At 34.4% G+C, this 22,377-nt stretch overlaps 2 protein-coding genes across 2 annotated transcripts; both read right to left on the minus strand.

Annotated features, from left to right (window-relative positions):
- Positions 1–1,379: 1,379 nt before the first annotated feature.
- LOC134725592 (WD repeat-containing protein on Y chromosome-like) lies at positions 1,380–6,233 on the minus strand. Its single transcript, XM_063589541.1, has 2 exons — positions 2,663–6,233; positions 1,380–1,882 (listed from the first exon to the last, which is right to left on the minus strand). Exons 1-2 carry the CDS (start codon positions 6,110–6,112, stop codon positions 1,538–1,540), a joined length of 3,795 nt encoding a protein of 1,264 aa, XP_063445611.1. The 5' UTR covers positions 6,113–6,233; the 3' UTR covers positions 1,380–1,537.
- A 6,896-nt stretch (positions 6,234–13,129) lies between these two features.
- Positions 13,130–22,334, minus strand: LOC134725593 (large ribosomal subunit protein uL3-like). The gene is made up of 8 exons (XM_063589542.1): positions 22,219–22,334; positions 20,488–20,680; positions 19,654–19,822; positions 18,934–19,069; positions 18,364–18,550; positions 16,563–16,921; positions 15,583–15,702; positions 13,130–13,226 (listed from the first exon to the last, which is right to left on the minus strand). The coding sequence occupies exons 1-8, from the start codon at positions 22,219–22,221 to the stop codon at positions 13,182–13,184; spliced, it is 1,212 nt and encodes a 403-aa protein (XP_063445612.1). The 5' UTR covers positions 22,222–22,334; the 3' UTR covers positions 13,130–13,181.
- Positions 22,335–22,377: the final 43 nt, after the last annotated feature.

The raw sequence follows: 22,377 nt of genomic DNA on the forward strand, positions 1-22,377 counted from the left end.
CTGGACTTGTGCCTGGTAGCATAATGCTTTAGTTTTATTAAAATGGACAGTTTTGTTAATGTTTTCATAAGCTCTGGTACAGTTAGCTTTCTTTGCCGATGTTATCAATATGAATTTTTTAAGTGACACCTATAGATATTTTGCACTTTAATTTTTTTTTAAGACGTGACCGTGTATGTTGTAGTTTACCATAACTGCATTTCACTTTAGTCTTTCTACTCTTAGAAGTTGACATTCATTAGGGTTGAATGCTTTTTTTACTAGTCTGCCTCCTAGTATTAATAGTTTGTATTGATGATCGTGTATGCCGTTCACAGGTTATTTTTAATTTCTTAATTTTTATCTATTATATAGTTTTTAAGATTTTTATAGGCAAGACTCGTAAACAAGCGACAAAAATGTCATGTTAGACAAGATCTCCTGTAAGAAGTAAACCAAGGGTTTTGAAAGTTAGACAAATATGTAGATTTGGTACCTCTGATAATTATTGCTGTTACAATTTCTACTTATCTATTTGATCTATTATAATTTCAAAATTAATAGACAAAACCTCGAAAATTTGTCAAAAATCGTAATCTATGGACAATAAGATAAGTCATATGATAGGTTAGGTGGAATTAGGAAGTATTTCTTAAAAGTATGAAATAATTTTCTCTCTTATTAAGCTTTTCAAGACAATCTTATGTTCTATGTGGTCTTGTTGGTTGGTTGGTTGGAACAAAATACAGAAACGTCTTCTAGATATGACAAAGGATCATTCAGTTAAAGTTTGGTTAACATTGGTCAAAGCTCTCATGACACTGTGAGCCAGGTAAGCTCAAAACGGTATATTCATTTGAAAACGTTCAACATTCCAAGTACCATACGACAAAAAATGTATTTTTTTACAGAAATTTATTTCAACCTCTACCAAAGAATCCTCATGATCTACCGTCAGGTAGACCAAATTTAATTCTGCTGTAGAATATCAATTTAGCCACGTGTTCTTCATCAAAAAGGTCTTTCGTAACTAAACAATAGGTACAAGTGTATTGATTTACTAGTAGTGGTCTAAGTAGTCTAACTATAGTATCCCTAGCCTGTCAACACTAACGCAGAGTTCGATTCCCACAAGTGGCAGGTTCGCTTGACTTCAATCTTAATAGTCAGCGCTAGTTACCTACCAAAAGACTATGGTTCTATCTTGGCACACCGGCTTACTCCGCCAATCATGAAAACTGATTGTTAATATATTGAATATCAATGTAATATTTGCAACTGGACACTTATTAACTTAAATTTAGTATCATCTGATCCAGATAAGTGATGATCGTAAAACAAATCCAGATTTGATTGGCTAAAATCAACTTAATATCTTACAATGTTCTGTGTATTAGATAACATTTATTTTCATTTGTTACATATTTTAAGCATATTACAACTTTTAATTTACCACCATCGTCCAATTATACAATATATTTTCCAATTTATGTTTCTAATTTATGGCAGTATCATACTGTATAATACACCTGCATGATAACATATCATTTAACAATGTTCAGTTCTTGAGTATTTTGTCTATGGTATCAGTTTCATGTTTGAATTCTTTAATAGTGAGTGCGTCTAAGACAGATGCTGGTGTCTTTTTTACTTTATTCTGGGCTCGTTTGATTCTTCCAGCTTGATTTATACCTTTTGGTAAAGGTTGCCTCTGTGTAATTTTGTTGTATAACCCAGCAAATGCAGGTCCTTTCTCTCGATTCCGGGCATATAAATTTCCTTTCATTTTAGACAGCAGAGATCCACCGAAATAAAGCGTTCTTAATTCATCTATTCGTTTCATTTGTTCTGGATCATTGTCCACGTTGAGTTCTGAGAATGGCAGGCAACGATACACAGCAATCTATTAAAGCAGAAAATGAGACCTGATAAACAACAGTTTAACTTCAATATGGAAACAGTGCATGGCTAAGGGTGTCGATACATAACGCCTTTTTAGTATTGTGATTTAGATATATTGTGTTTTTAAAGTATACTAGTGTATGTTGAAAAGCCTACTGAGATCTTTGCAAATATAAAATAACCGTTACAAAAATCACAGAGGAAAATCGGCGGAGGCAACTTTGTTTCAGAAGTTGACATTTCAAATTGCAAAATCTTTAGACAGCAACCTTCAAATTGATTGTTCAGTAATAGCAAATACAAGTTATTTCTATTTTTGTTCTAATTATACAATAAAACGCGGATATAATTAACAGCAAACGAAAAACTTTTGGAAACAAGGTAAGGACTAAAATAAATCCTGTCCCCGTGTGGCTTTATTTTTAACAAAATTCATGTTTTTTCTCAGTTATACTATTCTCGTGTTTTCTAAAACGATGACCATGTATAAGTTTTAAATTTCATGATGAACCATTAGTACAATCAAACATAATTTTATAACGCTATACTGTTTATAATTAATATTAGAGATGATCAGAGATCGGTTCCGACACTCGGGATAAAGTGAGAGTCAAGAATTGATAACTTCAAGAATTTTAAATAAGGATAAAAATACTTCTACAAACACTATGTGTGCCCACTTTATTCATTAAGATTTATTAGTATATATGCATATCTATAAGCTAGTATTTTCATGATTTTGACCACGCGTGGAAATCAATGTGAAAAGTTTAATACTCACCGATGAATTGATTTCCACAAACTTATCCATTTTAGGAGGCATCTTGTGTCTCATTGTCTTTTTGTATGATTTCCCTAGAATGTCACTGAAAACACCGCCGGTTTGTTTGGGTTTTGGACGACTAGATGGGATGGACCTTGCAGTTTCCGGGCCATCACCGTCATCACATGGTGATTTCGTTTCTGCTTTTTCTTCTTGTAGTTTTTTTTCGAACTCCACTTCTTCTGCTTTATCGCGAATAATTTTCTTTGCTCCGTCGAGTGCTTGCTGCCATAGTCCTGAACGTCCCCCGTTTAATACCTTTAAAGTACTTGCCGAACCTGATCGACGCAAATCAGATGGAATACGGACGTTTGTTGTAGACATCTGTTTTAATAACTTTGGAATAGATTCCCAGGTTTCACCAAATGTGCCTATATAAAGTCCGTTTAGAGTCCAAAGTCGAATGGCACAATCGCTGCTTGCAGTAATTAGAAGTTTTTCTCCTTCAACATATTCCATTTTGTTAATAATTTTTGTGTGTGCCCGATACGAGTTTACTAGTAAGGGCCATTTTAGTGTTATCTTTGGCAATGAAGATGCTGGTGGTGGTCTGTTGTTGATGTTGGATGGCATTTTGTTTGATGAGATAAGAATTTCAGGTGGCTGCTCATAACAATATGAAAAGTTAACAAATGTGAACGTATCATTAAGATACTTCCATCGCTTGGCCCTACGTGCTTTGGTAAGCGCTTTCTTTGTGCAATATTCTGACAAATCCCACATTTTAACATATCCACAGCTATCTGCTGTGAATAGCAGTTTATTTTTTTCGTCAGTACACATTGTATGTACACCTTCTCCTACTTTGTGTGCAGCATTGAATTGACCTAAAAGGCCTCCTTGGTGATAAATTGACCACGCACGAATCCATCCTTCTGCTCCACTCGTAATTAAGATGGCAGTTTCCTCGCTTTCTCTATCACGCGATTCTAAAAATAAGATACATTCAATAGACGACTCATACATTTTACAAAGTTCGTCATAATCTTCTCGTCTACTCGCGGTTCGACTCGGAGGTTTCTGATTTGTTCCATCTACTGGTGAATCCTCTTGGTTCCTATACAATGGGAGTAACGGATGTTCTACTGGTGTGTCATCTAAGCGACCGATTTTCTGCGACCATTTGTTTTCTTTCATTAAGACGTTTCCTTTAACTCTATTTAAAATGTCTATGTTTTTATGTAGAAAACTCGCTTTTCTTACTCTCTTTTTCAGCATTTCTTCTGAAGCAAGATTCTCAAATATGTTAAATGAAAACCCTAATTCACTTGATTTAGCTTCCGAGTTTCCACTTTGGCTTGTGTCTGGTCTGCCATCCTTGTTCTTGTTTTTTGTATCTCCAATCGGTTTTATACTCTTTCCTGCATTTAAGGTACAGTAAACGTGTCCAGTGTCTCGTGACCACACAACAACATCTCCATCGTAAGCACCAGTTGCGATGATGTTGGGACTTAAATAAGACATGCACAGGATATCTTCGTTGTGTTTCTGCCTCCAGTCCTTTCGATGCTCCTCGCCTCTACCATCAATGAAAATATGCATCTTCCTTGACCATCCAGTGGCAAATATTCGATGATTGATACTAACTATGCCTGTTATTTCTACTCCATCTGGAGTGTTGAATGTCTGCAAGCAACTTCCGTTATTAAAATTCCACACTTTGATACTACCGTCCATGGCCCCAGTGATAACACGTCGCAGTGGACCATCAAATGCCATTGATGTTATTTCTACTGGTACTATGATGCCCTTCTCCTCACGGACATGTGCATTGGCAGCATGTATAACTTTTTCTCCAGTATACAGGTCCCAAACACTGATCACAGAATCCTGACAAGCACTAACTACGAATTTGAAGAGCTCATTGTATAGAACACAAACAACTGGTTTGGTATGAGACTCGATATCTGCAGCCCTTTCCTCTTCATTAGATTTCTGAAGCACGGCAAGATGATTTGTAGCTATGATTAATGTCTGCAACACTGGGTTAAAGTAAACCGCTGACAATGGAACTTTCCCAAGTTTGACCACTCTGCCACTAACATGCTGAAGACATGATTGGTCTTTCATGTCGTATACTCGTATAGTACGTCTTTTGTCTATACCAATGATTTGGCTCTTTCGGGAGTTAATTACAACTTGATTAATAGGTTTAGTGTATCCTTTCAACACATACATAGACTTTGCATTAATTTTTGGATTCCATGCTCGAATACAATAATCCATACCACCAGTAACAATGATGTTATTTCCTGGACAGTAATCAAAACAAAGGATTCCCTTATTGATCTTAATCATTGAGTTCGTCTTTTTCTTTCCGATTTCGTACACGCAAAGTGAGTTCTCAGAAGTTTGACTGCAAGATATGAAGGCGGTTAATTCTGGAATATACCTTAAACGTAACACCCAATCACTATGTACTCGGTTAAATCTATATCCTCTCGCACCTTTGTAGAAACCCCTTATAACTTCAGGCAAGCTAATTCTTTTAAATCCACCCTTTTTCACACCAAATGAACCAAACAGGCCTCCGCGAAGGCATTGCTTGAATACAATTACACACACGCTTCCGGATGTGTCTCCCCAAAGGAGTTTTGCTTCATTCATATCATTTAAGTCTACCCAGTAATGCATACATGTTATGCAGTCATCTAGTCCTATGAGATGATACTTCTTCCTAAAATTGTTTCCCTGTAAATCAAAAACAGTAATGTCACGATCTGTTGACGAAATTGCTACCATTCCTACATTGTAAATGCACGCCAAGTCGATCAACCATGGCTGTGTTGCTCTGTCTCCAATCTCCGATATAGTATTATAGCTTGTGATAAATTTCATATGCACGTTCCAAATTGACAAAATTCCCTCCTTGCTGATTGTAACATACCTACCATTTGTATGGTCTATGAAACAACGACCGTCTCGTCTCCGCACGTTTGGGTAGAATAAAATCGAAACAATAACCTCTCGATGACGACTCGGAATTTCTTTTGGTTCGTGCGGAAAAGGTATTTCTTTCATCATCTCTTTCATCAGTGACTTCCCTTGATATTCTAACAAATTATATGTTACATATTCCTCCCAATCGACCACTCCGTCACAGTTAGCATCAACCTTCATAAAGAGTAGCTCAATTTCATCATCTGTCATTTTGTTACCGAGAGTCTCTCTCATTGCTCTTTTAAACTCTTTTATGTTTAAACCGTCTTCTGCATCACCAAATATTGACTGCAGTTGCGCATATCGAACTTCTGCTGCAATTTTATCTGGATCGAATTCTTTGCTTTTCTTTACTCCTGATTTCCTTCTACTTTTACTAACGTTCTCAGTATCAAGAGCTGAGATTGATTTGGTGGATTTTGTGAACTTAACATGGTTCTTAATTGGCGGCAAATTTACCGACGACATTGCGAATCGCCAGTGTATAATGAGTCGTTAAAAGTCTTCAAGTGTTGATGATGTCTACCATATAATTGCGGTCGGAGAATTCACGTTGCCTCCATTATACCAGGTTATATGTTGCTAAGGACGTAATTCTGACGTTCAGACAATTACCCCACGAACGTTGCTCTTCACAGTTCAATGATTGCCGATGATCGCAGATTTTAAATTATGTTTGGAGGCATATGCCGTCGTAATATACAAAAGTTTAATTACGGTATGCTTTCTGCCAGAGATATCACCTTTTTGATATTAGACCAGTTTACTGCGTTTATAATGCTGAAATAATATGTGAATGTTTTTAGACTGCACGCACAATTTAAACCCGTTCATAAGTATCATAAGTGCATGTTTGTTTGCATCAATATTAAAAGTTCTACTTCAACAACTTCTCAATGTCATCAGAAATTTAAAAAAAAAGTAAAAAGAGGTAATCTTAATACTGAGTAATAGATATAAATATGTCGACAAAGTTGAATGAATATTATCTGAAAAACGGAAAATCCCCCCTTTTGTAATGAATAAAACCACCCGTGATAACTCAGAAAATTTCAAATTTATTAAAATTAAAAGAGACTGCTTATGTCAATAGAAACAAGAATTTACCAAAGTTTCTTGCATCTTAATTGTTGAAAGTGTATGCATGTGAGTAACTGTATGTACACTGGAAACCCCCCTTTATCAAGGAATAAAACCCCACGCAAATTGTGTTTGTGTTAATGTCCGACATGTTGACAACGGACGGACGGACAGCGGTATATCAAAAGACGGGCGTTTAAACTTGAACCTTTTACACCTCTGTTGCAATTAAAACTATTGACATCAAGGAGCTGTCAATTTTGCATAAAATTGCTACAATGCAATGAGAGCATATACTAGTGGTTTCAAGAAAGAAAAAGAAAAAACGCATTTTTTAACATCATTCGAATGCTACAACTCTTTCATTATTGTTGACTAGTTTACAGTACAATAACTCCTATAGGTGGAAAACATATTATTTTGCAATAAGAGGATCTTGTTTTGATGATCATTTTTGTTTTTTAGGTTCTTTTCATCCACTATAGTATTGAAAATGGTTAATAATTATCATCCAGGGTCAATAACAATGAGTCATCAACATCAAAAACTCACACCGACACTTTGGCTGAGAAGAGCTAAATGACAATCAGTCTGTTTAACTTGTGACAATTTTACTTCCAATTGACATTTTATAGTGTGTTTTTCTGTTGTGATGTTTTACAATTGTCTGTTCCCTTTTTTTCATAAAGATTTAACTGTTGGTTTTCGTTTTAATGGTTTTACATTTTTGTTGGGGCCCTTAGTAGCTTGCTGTTCGGTATGAGCGAAGGCTCTGTGTTGAAGGCCGTACATTGAGCTATAATGGTTCTTTTATAAATTGTTATTTGGATGGAGAGTTCTCATTTGGCACTCACACCACATCTTCCTATATCTATGAATGTAGATCATATTTCTAAGAATTGACGGTCTCCTTGTTATGAATCGCTGATCCTGTTAGGGTAATCTAGCCTAATTTACTGCATCATGCTCATTTTTCGGAAGTAAATGTAGTTTCCGTGTGAATTTTTTATACGTTTACATCGTTCCGTTGTATGCTAAAGAAAATGATATAGAAACACTTGGAACAGACAATGCATATACAGACATATTTTTTCATTCGACATCTTGGGATGACCGGTGAATGCAGTTAGGTCATCAGCTTCAACACAGCGACTATTGCTGGAGGATGCCATTCGAGAAAAAAATTCTATATAGAGAATCATTTTGAAATAATCAACGAGTTTGTAAATACACAATACATAGTCAGATGCAAGAGACAGATTTTATTTTCTCATTGTTGACAAAAGGATTTGAAGATTCTTTTGGAGAAAAAATGCTCCAAAACATTGATCAATGATCTATGAATCAGAAACCCATGTAGCTGCTTGTAAAACACAAATAGAGGTGATGGCAGAAATATTTGCCACTAGACATCAAGCCAGGGAGGCTTGAATTCTGTAAACACAACTCAAGCTTCTTCTGTAGTAATTCATCTTTCCAACACATCAAGCAAGACTTGTCGCAAACCCAACAGAGAATTTAAGCCATAACAAATTTGTGCTATAAATCGTGCATTCCAAAAATAAGAAGTGAACTACTCTCTTCATACTAGAAGAGCAGCCTCGAATTTAGTTCGTTTCGCACTGTCCTAGATAAAATGGTTGGGACAGTTGATTACTAGTACCTGGTTTCCCCATGGATCTTTTGTTTTCTCCCCAATAGACGAATTTGTAGTGAACCTCATTCGTTTAAGGACAGTTACTTTTTTCCCCATGTTGCACGAGCATTTTCAAAACTGATGCTATATTGCAATTATTTTTCAAAAATTGAATTTTCACAATCGAGTCAGCACTGCTATCTTTATGATACAAGTACCTACAGAACAAACATTATTTTTAGTCCATCCTGTACAACGACGATTGGTGCATGGGTACAGGCGATCCCCTCTCTCTGGTAAATGATACATAAAGGCACACTTATTGGCTATTTGCCAATTCCAGTTATTGACCCTATAATTAGAGATCCCTTTTTAGCTCACCTGGCCCGAAGGGCCAAGTGAGCTTTTCCCATCACTTTGCGTCCGTCGTCTATCGTCCGTCGTCGTTGTTAACTTTTACAAAAATCTTCTCCTCTGAAACTACTGGGCCAAATTGAACCAAACTTGGCCACAATCATCATTGGGGTATCTAGTTTCGAAAATGTGTGGCGTGACCCGGTCAACCAACCAAGATGGCCGCCACGGTTAAAAATAGAACATAGGGGTAAAATGCAGTTTTTGGCTTATAACCCAAAAACCAAAGCATTTAGAGGAAATCTGACATGGGGTAAAAATGTTTAGCAGGTCAAGATCTATCTGCCCTGAAATTTTCAGATGAATCGGTCAATCCGTTGTTGGGTTGCTGCCCCTGAATTGGTAATTTTGTGGATATTTTGCAGTTTTTGGTTATAATCTTGAATATTATTATAGATAGAGATAAACTGTAAACAGCAATAATGTTCAGCAAAGTTAGATTTACAAATAAGTCATCATGACCGAAATGGTCCGTTGACCTGTTTAGGAGTTATTGCCCTTTATAATCAATTTTTGACCATTTTTCGTAAATCTTGGTTATCTTTTACAAAAATCTTCTCTGAAACTACTGGGCCAAATTAATCCAGACTTGGCAACAATCATCTTTGGGGTATCTAGTTTTAAAAATGTGTCTGGTGACCCGACTATCAAATCAAGATGGCCGCCACAGCTTAAAATAGACCATAGGGGTAAAATGCAGTTTTTGGCTTTAACTCAAAAACCAAAGCATTTAGAGAAAATCCGACACGAGGTAAAATTGTTTATCAAAATAAGATCTATCTGCCCTACAATTTTCAGATGAATCTGACAACCCATTGTTGGGTTGCTGCCCCTGAATCGGTAATTTTAAGGAAATTTTGCTGTTTTTGGTTATTATCTTGAATATTATTATAGATAGAGATAAACTGTAAACAGCAATTATGTTCAGCAAAGTAAGATTTACAAATAAGTGAACATGACGGAAATGGTCAATTCAAGTTATTGTCCTTTATAGTAAATTTTTAACAATTTTCATAAAATTTGTAAATTTTTATTAACATTTTCCACTGTAACTACTGGGCCAAGTTCATTATAGAAAGAGATAAATGTAAGCAGCAAGACTGTTTAGTAAAGTAAGATTAACAAACACATCACCATCACCAAAACACAATTTGGTCATGAATCCATCTGCTTCCTTTGTTTAATATTCACATAAACCAAGGTGAGCGACGCAGGCTCTTTGGAGCCTCTAGTTTAGTTGTCTCCCTCATTAGGGACATTAGTTTGTTTTTTTTACAATGGAGAGTTAGCAGGAAGAACAAATTTACCGTGTGTAATCTTTTAAAGGTTTTCACATCTTTGAAGTACATTAATTTGTTGTTAAGCTAAATACTTCAGACATTAGAAATTGTTTTTCATGAAAAACTAGTTCCGCCAATACATCATGCTTAAATTGGCAAAACCCAATTTTGTCCGATAAGGAACCAGTTTACGATTGACAAAGGGAAGAAATTTGTTTAACCAGATGCTCCACAGGGCGTAGCTTTATGCGACCGCAGAGGTTGAACCCTGAACGGTTGGGGCAAGTATGGACACAACATTCAAGCTGGATTCAGCTCTAAATTTGGATTGTGATTAAATAGTTGACACAGCATAGGTTTCTGACACAGAATGAATGCATTCTAATGAAATTAAAATTTTTGTTTTCTCTTAGAGCAATTCACTATGCTGTTGAATATTATTCCTCTCAAAAAAATGTTTGAAGAAATTTTATTTTTATTTATGAAATTTCAAATGAGAAAATTGAACCCAATTTTTTTAATCACATTCCCCTTTCCCTTATCTCAACTAAAATTTCTAATGGAGTTTGCAACAATTACTACTCATTTAAATACATCATAAAATATTAAGATGTAAAAAAAACTGCTTGTTATCACTGAATGGTAAAGATTATTTTAATTTATCAGTTGGTAGTAAAAAGTGAATATACAACATCAGTTGTTCGACCTGTTAGTCAAATGCGTTTTGTTTAAATATACTTTTTCACTCTTTTGGTCTTTTGGAAAATGTTGTTTGTGCTGTTTTTAGACCCTTCTACAACGAAATTTGTTTGACATGCACACGTATAAAAATTGCGGTTTTTATCCAACGCAGTCATAGGTTTGAACGTAGTTTTCAATTTAGACTCGTTTACATCGTATATTGTATATAGAACAAAGATTCAAGTTGATTCTGGACAAAGAAAGATAACTCCAAATAAAAAAAATTCTTACAATTAGATATTTCTTGCTTACTATTCTGGACAAAGAAAGATAACTCTAATTAAAAACAAAATTGCTATTTCACAATAAGATATTTCTTGCCATTGCGCAATACTGTGCAATTGAAAAGACTTGCTATTGCACAAAACTTAATATAATAATTTTAGATCCTGATTTGGACAAACTTGAAAACTGGGCCCAGAATCAAAAATCTAAGTACATATTTGGATTCAGCTTATCAAAGAACCCCCAAGATTTCAATTTTTGTTAAAATCAAACTAAGTTTAATTTTGGACCCTTTGGACTTTAATGCAGACCAATTTGAAAACAAGACCAAAAAAGAGGAATCTACATACACAGTTAGATTTGGCATATCAAAGAACCCCATTTATTCAATTTTTGATGAAATCAAACAAAGTTTAATTTTGGACCCCAATTTGGACCAACTTGAAAACTGGGCCGATAATCAAGAATCTAAGTACATTTTTAGATTCAGCATATCAAAGAACCCAACCGATAACTTTTTTGTCAAAATCAAACGAAGTTTAATTTTGGACCCTTTGGACCTTAATGTAGACCAATTTGAAAACCGGACCAAAAGTTAAAAATCTACATACAGTTAGATTCAGCATATCAAAGAACCCCAATTATTCAATTTTGATGAAATCAAACAAAGTTTAATTTTGGACCCCTTATTCCTAAACTGTTTGGACCAACCTTTCTTTTATGGTCATAAACCTTGTGTTTAAATTTCATAGATTTCTATTTACTTATACTAAAGTTATGGTGCGAAAACCAAGAAAAATGCTTATTTGGGTCCCTTTTTGGTCCCCAATTCCTAAACTGTTGGGACCTAAACTCCCAAAATCAATACCAACCTTCCTTTTGTGGTCATAAACATTGTGTATAAATTTCATTATTTTCTATTTACTTAAACTAGTTATTGTGCGAAAACCAAGAATAATGCTTATTTGGACCCTAATTCCTACACTATTGAAACCAAAACTCCCAAAATCAATCCCAACCTTTCTTTTGTGGTCATAAACCTTGTGTCAAAATTTCATAGATTTCTATTAACTTAAACTAAAGTTATAGTGCGAAAACCAAGAAAATGCTTATTTAGGCCCTTTTTGGCCCCCAATTCCTAAAATGTTGGGACCAAAACTCCCAAAATCAATACCAACCTTCCTCTTGTGGTCATAAACCTTGTGATAAAATTTTATAGATTTATATTCACTTTTACTAAAGTTAGAGTGCGAAAACTAAAAGTATTCGGATGACGACGACGCCAACATGATAGCAATATACGACGATTTTTTTCAAAATTTGCGGTCGTATAAAAAGTGTAACAACAGAATCAAATCAGTAATTGGCAAATGGGCTAGTGAAGATCTCGTGGCTCACTATAGCAATCTGTAATTGTCCAATCAGTGATTTACAATGCAAGTGAAATTACTGGAACGTCCCCATATTAATTTCCAACATTTGCCCGTGTTGCACAGCAATTTTTTTTTTTAAAATAGCGCAAGGGCTGTATAGCCAGTCAAGGTCGTTAAAAACTTCCATTTGTTGTAAATGCATTTTATTTTGATTTTGTATATAATCGGGACACTCTGGTGTATTAAGTGCCTGAAGTGTTTTTGTATATAATAAAGTCAACCCATTAACCTGATTTGCAGTTTGTTGGCCAATGGGCGACCAAGTCTGTGGTCCTTTTTAATCTGAGTTGCATCTACTTTGATTTTTTAGTTCATAATGATGAACATGTTATTTTTTTCAGATTGTATGCAAATGAGCAAAAAATCTTAAGCAATAGGTGACACCTCAACCATTGAGTCTCTTTTCTTATAGATCATCTCCTTGGTAATAAAAACACATGCACATTGATCAACTGAAATTTAATCCTTTGTTGATGTTAAACATCCAGTAGGAAATATCAAATTCAAACGAGAACCTTTCAGTCATTACAGCACACAACACTAATGAACTAAACTAAAATTGAGAATGGAAACGGAATGTCAAAGAGAAACAACCTGATCAAAAAGCATAACAGCAGAAGGCCACCAATGGTTCTTTAACATCTGCCAAATAAACTTTAAAAAAAATGGACATGTACAAAATCATCACAGACTTTTATTCATTTGAAATGTCTCATTTCCACAGATATCTAAGTAGCCTCTGTTTTTGCAACAGCATCTTTCTTCAGTGGACCCTAAAATAGACAAAAACATATTAGAAATGCAGATGCACACAAGGTTGGGCGGTAAATACCACCCCCAGTATTTACCAGTGGTATTTACCGCCCTGGACAATACTCCCCAAGTGGTCAATACTGGCAAATACGGGTCAATTGAAATTTTTATGGTTATTTCTACTATTAATTGAAGTAAAACCTTGATAAAAAGTCTAATATAATGTGTCAGCTTATAACATTAATGAATTTGATATGTTTTATACATTTATAACACTGATTGTTACTGTCCCTGATTTAAAATTTTAGTTTTTATGAATTATGATATTACATACTTAAGATATATATATATACAAATTTATATTTTATTTCAACATGTTTAAGTTAATGAATTTTTTATTCAAAATGTATGATTTTACAGGTAATTAAAATTGAAGGTAAATAAAACCACAGGTAAATGAAGTTACATTGGGTCTTTTTACCTATCACCTGGCATTGCTAGGTGTCAAAATTTAATTACTAAAACAACAGCCTCCAATAAAAGTTGACAGTACATGGGTCAATATAGATTCCTGTTCGAATTTACAATATATATATAGAATTAAAATTAAAGCATTAAAAATGATTTGAACACCTTCTATATAAATTTATTGTTAATTGTAATTATAATTGACCAAATAGATAGTGGTTTTTATAGTAATGACGAATGTAGGACAGAAAGTCACAGGACAAAAAGTCACAGGACAAAAAGTCACGGACAAAAAGTCACGGACAAAAAGTCACAGGACAAAAAGTCACAATTTAGTTTTTAGAATATTTTTCTTTAAGCAAGAGAAAATAATTTAAAAAATAAAAGTTTAGTTTTTTTCTTGAAGTGTTAAACTTAAAGCAACTTTGTAATTAAAAATTATTCAATAAATATCAGTAATGATCAAATAATTGTTATGAAAACAAGATGTCATCATGACATGGTACTTAAATGGCTTCATGGTGCCAAGAAATATCATTTTTGAATGATTAAAATTTACTATTGTTTGATTTAACAAAGCTTATGAACAATGTCCTACACTTCAAAATGAATAGATGTAATAAAAAGATAATATTTCAAGATCTTTCTTTTATATATTCAAACAATTGTCGAAGGATTAATTGTGACTTTGTCCTATCTAATTTGTGACTTTATGTCCTGTGACTTTCTGTCCGTTTACCGTAATGACCACTCAAAATTTCAATTGACCAGTATTTGCCGGTATTTCCCGGTAAATACCAGTATTTACCACTGGCATGGTCAATACTAGTATTGACCACTTTTTTGCCAACCTTGGATGCACATGAAAGATACCTTTTTAAACAAGCATATCATGTTTGCACAGAGTTCGCGAAAACTTCGTTTGACCCGTCGGTCATTGGACCGACAAAGCAAAATTATTTGTCAGTCCTACAAAATTTTTGGCAGTCCTAAAAAAATCTGTCAATTTGATCCTAATATAAAATAATAACATATTTTATCCAAAAATATCTTTATTATTTTTTTTAGTTTTATTTTTCACAGCCACGGACAAATTAATAATGAAGGACACGTTCTGTTCTGCTGATTGTTCTTATAGTCATCTTAACTATCAACTGAATCATTTTCTCAGTATTTGTTATCTCCATCTAAGATTTCAATCGCCGATTGTTTGCCAAGAACAAATTAAGCAGGCCACGTGTAGATCGGCACTAAGTTTTCCATAGGTTTCAGCTTGTCTATAATAACAGGAATCCAGTACCGGATATAACCTGCAGGTACATCTGAAGACCGATGTAAACACGTATTGGAATTAGTTGCGATACAACTAATTACCGATAAAAAGAGAACTACAACGGCCGTTTTTACATCGGTCATCAGGACCGGCACTAGGTTTCAAAATACTGGTCCGAGCCTCATTTTGGCGGTCAGGACCGACAGGACCGACCATTTTCGCGAACTCTGTTTGCATGAGTAATGCAAATAAAATAACAATCAAATGTAATGTATAAGCGATCTATTCATGCAAGTTAAATATAATGAATAGTTCTTTTGATGATTAGACACATTAATGTGCAAATACATTCTAATAGTGATTTTATAAAAGTATTGCTGAAAATTATTTTGTAATCCCTTATCTTATTATGGGTTGGTGTGTGCAAAAGTCCAACATTTGAATAGTTAATCTATCAGAAGGAAGGCAACATGGTTAAATCTTCATTAAGTTCAGGATATCCTGGCAGGGATATCATCCACGTGTTTCATCATTTAGATTAACAGCTTCAAATTAACAAGGGTCATCTTGTAACTTCCAGCCACTTATTTCATCCCTCCCCTTTAATAGATACTTAAGTATACAAGAATGCCTACCATAAAGTTGTGTTTCTCCTTGAATGTCTGGAAACGTCCATGACCAAATTTACTGGCAGTGTCAATGAATTTCAAGTCAATCTTCTCCATTTGCTTCTTTTTGAATGATGCCAAGAGAGACTGTAATAGAAACAAACATAACATGTAAATTATATACTATTGTAAAGCAACAATATGGATTTGATGGTATTCAATTTATTAATATGAATAATTTCTATCGTATTTATATAAATAATTGAAATGTATTTAAACAAGAATCTTTAATTGCTTCATTTGAAATGATGCCAAGAGAGACTGTAAACAGAAACGAACATAAAATGTTAATTAATAAACTATTATAAAATAACAATGTGGATGTGCTGATGTTCCCAGATGGTATTTACTTTAATTATATTTAAAATTCTGTGTTGAAGGCTGTACATTGACCTATAATGGGTTTAAACAAAAAATTAAACAAGAATGTGTCCAAAGTACATGGATGCCCCACTCGCACTATCATTTTCCATGTTCAATGGACCAAGAAGTTGGATAAAAAATATAATTAGGCATTAAATTTAGAAATAGGGAACATGTGTACTAAGTTTCAAGTTGATTGGACTTCAACTTCATCAAAAACTACCTTGACCAAAAACTTTAACCTGAAGCGGGACAGACGCAGACCAGAAAACATAATTCCCCTCTACTATCATAGATGGGGCATAAATAAAATTGTTATTTGGATGGAGAGTTGTCTCATTGGCACTCACATCACATCTTCCTATATCTATGTATTTCAAGAATCAATCATCAGAAGGAAGGCAACATGGGTGAAATCTTCATCAAATTCAAGAGTATCCTGGCAGGGATACTTTCCATGTGTTTCATCATTGATTGATTCTCGTTTTAACAAAAATAATTAACTGTATAAAACACAATTATAGTGTTATAATAATAGCACATACTTTTTGGCCTAATGATATTGAAGTTTAAATTAAATGTACCTTTCTAAGTGTGACAACTCTCTTCTTGGGTCCAACACAACCTCCCTTAACCATGACAAAGTCGTTTGATACTTCTCCATAATGAGGGAACCCTCCCATTGGAGTGATTGGCTTCTCATCAGCATCATAATCAGTAGAACCATTGCTTGTGATAAGCTTGCCCTCCTTAGTGTGGTATCCATCACCAAGACGATAGATCTTTTTGTTGATTTCAGTCCTGTGATGGTAACCCTTCTGTCCAGCTCTGGCCACAGTGAACTGGACACGACTTGGATGCCAAGCTCCAATACAGGCTACTTTACGTAGACCTTTGTGGGTCTTCCTTGGCAATTTCTTACAGTGCCATCTGGATGTTACACCTATTAACATAATACATAATATATATTAAACTGGAGGATAATGATGGGAGTCGTCATATAGAGTCTTACCAATACTTTTGAGATTTTTGCATTTATCCTAATATTTCAGGCTTAAATTAAAATATTGATTGTTTGCCCTTTACCGAACGACCCTATAAATTCGTTGCACCTGAAAATATTTTATTTGTATTTACCAGCCAGATTTTATATTATTTTTTCGTTCCTAACAAAAATCTTATGTGTATTTCCCGCTCAAAACTATTTTATCCGGAATTCTCGGGTTTTTATCTTTAACGTATAAGGTCCAGTCCGTTTGGTATCACCTGAGCGTTTGACATGAACACTTGCATCTGAAGTTTCAAAGCATTTGTTTGAAATCGATGTTCAGAATGCTTCTCTGTACCTCTACTTAAAGAGCAGGGTTCATTTTCAAAAAAATTCATTTGGTACAAAATTATCAACGTGTGTACAAACTAATTTGTAAATGTACGTTGTATTCTATGTAGGGATGGCTTTTTGTGATCCGGAGATCCGGATGATTATCATTATGTTAACGATGCTGCTATATTATTTATATCTGACATGAACCAAAAGTGGCTAAACCCTGTTAAGTGGAGAATATCTGGCAGTAAAATCGCCAAATTGTCCACACAGATCATTTATAAATGCGATGTAAAATACGTGACAATTGTCAGGAGTTTTATGTCTTGTAGCATTTTGATTGGAAACAAAGCTAAGACACACGCGATGTTTTTAACACTCTAGGGACTTTTTCTACTAGTAATGTATGTCTGCCCAGACACATCTTATCAGTACAAAGTTATATTTTACAGAAAATCTGAAGGTAAGCATACAAGGTACGTAGTACAGAATACAAGTGCAAGTTCAAACTCTTCAAAGTTCCAGGCATATAAACGTTGAAGATATGAGGCACAGCTCTATTTTTTGATATTTGAAAACAAAATAGTATTGCATATGAATTAGCCTCACGTTCTATGTGATATTTGTTTTTAAACTAATAGTCCCAGAAAACTTATTTGCAAAAACAAAATGGACAGAAATGACATTATGCAGAGTTTGTAAATAAAATTTTATACCTACCTGCCTACCCATGACAAATAATATACCGAGCCAAGACGGATCCTATTGAAACCCTATCTATGAGTACAAGTTCAACAGATGTTATATAAAATATGACAAAAGTCTTCGTGATTTGAACTGATGTAATAAACAACATCTCTTTATAAGAAAGCTACTATAATACTTATACCAGTCTGCACTGATAGCTACTAGTCCGATGCCCCAGGCTAGTAATTATTGATTTGGAAAAATTTGTAGCCATATAGGGACATGTTTAAATATTTAGTTTCTGTACTAGTGGATTTTAAAACTTTTTTGCCACAGAGTGTTATTCAACACCTTTCTTTTGTTTACAATCTTACCTTTTACTCCTTTACCCTTGGTTACACCAATGATATCAATATTTTCATCCTGGGCAAACACATTCTTTACTGGGATGCTCTTTTCAAAATAGCTTCTAGCCCAGTCTACTTTCTGGGAGATGGTACCCCCATTAACTTGGATCTCCATGATGTGGGCTTTCTTTTGACGTTTCTTCATCAACTTAGTCTGCAATATAGACAATGTTCAAGACTATATTATACAAGCTAAACACCACAACGTAAATCATGCCACCAGAAATAGAAAGAATTATATTTTCATTTAGGGATGATCAATATTTTGTTAAATGCAAGTGTTTATGCTATGCTATATTTCATTCAAATGCTAGAAGCCTAGAATGGACCTAACTGGTAATTACACAGGATTTAGATTTTTTCCTCCTTTAATTGTGTTTTTTCCCTACTTTCCAATAGTCTATTATCCAGATTTGTTCACACAATTTTATTCAATTGTTGGTTTTATCAGTTGAATGAAGTGAAATCACAAGTCTAAGGGGGGCAGATACACTGGACTGCACCATATTTCAATTTGCGTAGAAATAATTGCCTTACCTGAGTATGTGCAAGGACTCTGATGACTCTACAGTACTTCTTCATCTTGTTGAAGTCGCGCTCTATCTCTTTCTTTCCGGCCTCATCCTGCCATTTCTTGGCCGACTTGGAGAATGCCTTCTTCTTTGATCGGTACCTTAAATAAACATGAACCGTTTCATCATGAAATTATATTCATGAGCGGAAACGTCATTGTTACAAGCTCATTGGTTTAAAACCAAGAGGAGCTTCAAGTTGAGCCACTTTCCTAGTGATTGATAATGAGACACTGTCAATCTCTTGGCATCAATCACCTGTAAATATTGAAAAAGAAAAGAAAGAGTGCACAATACAAATTAGCAAATCAAGTCTATTCAATAAATGTATAATTATATGTATGTCAATCCTGAACTTTCAACAACCTTTAGAAAGATATAAATATACTACATGTAAATCGTCCAGTCTGTTCTACTTGTGTTTAGATTTAAGATCATAGCTCTAATATTAATTATTATAAAGGCTCTGTATAATTATTCAAATTGAAAATTTTCAAAACTACTTTCCCTGGTAACAATGATTTCCGTGAGAAACAAATTCCAAAATATGTCTCAATTGCTCTGAAATTTTTAAATAATCAAATTGTGAGAAATGAAAATCCAGAGATAATGAAAGAGATCACCGAGGTCCTGTGTTGTGCCAATAAATTTCTTTACAGCAATATCTAAAGAACTATGTTCATACCAATTCTTGTAGAAACGTCTTTTACATTCTTCACTAAGATGTTCAGCAAAGAGGGTTTTAAATGCTCTTAAACCACTTGGAGTTTCAATATATCCAACTACACCTACAACCATCATGGGTGGTGCTTCCAAAATAGTTACAGCTTCTACGATCTCCTTCTTGTGAGATTCTATAAAATAAAATTGAAATGTCAGTCTGTATAAATCAACTTTAAAATAACTGCAAGATTTATCAAATAGTACATTCATCAAAATAGTCTGGTCACCAGTAGTCCAGTAATAATATCATCAGACTTCTGGGCACAAGCCGCACTGGTGATTGCCAATTCAAACATCTGAAATTGTTTGCAAAATTGTAGCTGACATTTTATTGAATCTATGATAATAAGTTAGAAAATTGTCACGGATCTAGTTTCCTTCAGTGAAATGTTTATATCATTTGAAAAGCTTGTGAACTACCTTGATATTCGACATTTACAGGTATAACCAGTCTTCATGACGAACTGCTAAAATAAAATCTATAGGCCCAGAGCTCAATTTTTGATTTTTTTTAGTTACGGTTCTGTTGGCCTGTACATCTGATTTTTACAGGCCCGAGAGCAATTTTTCCAGCCTGGACTACCACTCAGCATGAAGACGGCTTAATAAGTGTTCAGGAAGGCAAAGGAAATTAAAAACTATATGGATATGAATAGCAATGTGTTGCATTCAAAAACCTTCCAGGAAGAACACTTAAAGTACTAGATTTAATACATGTCCTAGCTTGCTACAAATGAAGTCTGATAATATTCTTTTATTTTAACTATAAATTAAATAAACTTTAAAATCAACATACTGGATCCGGGTCTATCAACTTCTCTGACAATATGGGACATTCCAGCCTTGTATCCAATAAATGCTGTGAGATGAACTGGCTTGTTCTTGTCATCATTGGGAAATGACTTCACTTTTCCACGGTGGCGTTTGGCCCTCTTCTTGGGGAGGAAGCCTTTAGAACCGTGCCGAGGAGCCGAGAATTTTCTATGAGACTGAAAACATAAATAAAATATAAGAACTCTTACAAATTGAATTAACAATTTATTATATTCAGATATCGAAACGCTCATGTACATTCAATTTTTCTTTATAAATGTGATACCAATATTAAGACAATTTTTTTAGGTTGAATAAAAATTAGCAAGTTCTGTTACACTTGTTTTAAGTCGCAATGCAGTGTTTGAAATTTATTAACAACAGATGGAGGAATTGGATCTTAACATCCAGTGGCAAATATTACATCAGCACTTTAAAAAATCTATGACAAATCGCCCCACTTATGAAAAGGGTTAAAATCCCACTAAAATAAGGTCTGCAAACTTGCCCCACTCATGACAAATAGATAAACATGATTGATTTATAAGAGCCAACTTGCCCCACTTATGGAAAAAGATGCAATCCCAACAGTGGATACATGTATCTATGCATGGACATTTAAATATACTGTTCCCAGATCTATGTCCCCGACTGTCCCACTGCAATACCTATGAAAACCTTAGTGAAGTACTATACGAGGGGGAGGACCCTTCTCCCACCCCTCTTCTCATTTTATTTTTTTTTAATTTATCGGAAAAAAGAGATATTTTATTTTTTCTCCTTTCTCCCCGTCTCCCTTAACCCTGTCCTCCCCCTCTATACACAATCAAATGATGTCAATATTGAAATCCTTCAACTGTATGATAACGATACAATAAACGTATTTACACTTTCGGTATTTAGCTGTATCCTGCCTCCAAATCACCTTTTGATGTCAAGCAACAAACAATTTTAAATTGTGACGTCAAATATTTTAAATTATGATGTCAAAGTTTACGGGAACCTGTGCGACTTTAAGTAATGGCGGACAAATTTGCATACAAGTGTAAATACGTCTATAGACAACTTTCAAATTTGACTGTTTGATGCAATTCCGTCAAAAACTAGGTTTTACTTAAAAGTGGACTTTAATTGTGCGTTTAGGGGTACGAAAATGTATTTGCAAATATATTTCAAAAAGTGGGGCGATTTGTCCTGCTTCCGATAAGGTGCATGGTCTTTTGAAACGACTTTTTCCAAGTCTGCAAATTTGGATTTTTTTTATGCAAATCATGCAAAAATCAGCATATCGTGAATAATTTCAGTAAGACGAGTTGTCTGGAATTAACTTTTTCTTCTTTAAATTAGGAGAGTTGGGGCAATTTATCTAATGCGTGGAGATTTCAAGAACCAAGAGATCGGATTTATTTTCTACGAAGCTACGAAGAAATTGGTAATAATTATAATATAACACGCTCACGGTAAATGCTCTACTTGGAACTCGGTTTTGAAGATATACTTGTAAGCAAACAAGTTGCAACTTTTTCGGCAAAAGGGTCAATATTCAGTTTTCAGACATCCGCGCGAGGAGTTTTTAATATAAAATATGCCTCAAATTTTAAATCAAAACTAAGAGAGATGTAATTAATTGTTTCATTTTGTAAATGAGGCTGTAAAATTATCATATATTTCGTTGAAAATGAATGGATTTTGATGGATTGAAAATACACGTTACCATCGTCTGAATTCGGCATGCAAAAGAAAGATAGGAGTACGGCAACTTCCGCTTTCCCACAGACAAGGTACAATAAGGAAACAAAAATCATCAAACTTTCAAAAATCAATACAGAATATTTGATTTACATCACTGAAGATGTAAAAAATCGACTTCAAG

This window comes from Mytilus trossulus, chromosome 7 (assembly GCF_036588685.1).
Source record: "Mytilus trossulus isolate FHL-02 chromosome 7, PNRI_Mtr1.1.1.hap1, whole genome shotgun sequence".
Taxonomy (NCBI): Eukaryota; Metazoa; Mollusca; class Bivalvia; order Mytilida; family Mytilidae; genus Mytilus; species Mytilus trossulus.

Coding starts and splice junctions, on each gene's coding strand:
- LOC134725592 (XM_063589541.1), bottom strand. CDS start 6,112: ATGTCGTCGGTAAATTTGCCGCCAATTAAGAACCATGTTAAGTTCACA. Junction 1,883..2,662: donor TTGTGGAAATCAATTCATCG/GTGAGTATTAAA, acceptor CTGCTTTAATAG/ATTGCTGTGTATCGTTGCCT.
- LOC134725593 (XM_063589542.1), bottom strand. Junction 19,070..19,653: donor AGACGTTTCTACAAGAATTG/GTATGAACATAG, acceptor TGTTTATTTAAG/GTACCGATCAAAGAAGAAGG. Junction 13,227..15,582: donor AGGAGAAACACAACTTTATG/GTAGGCATTCTT, acceptor TGTCTATTTTAG/GGTCCACTGAAGAAAGATGC.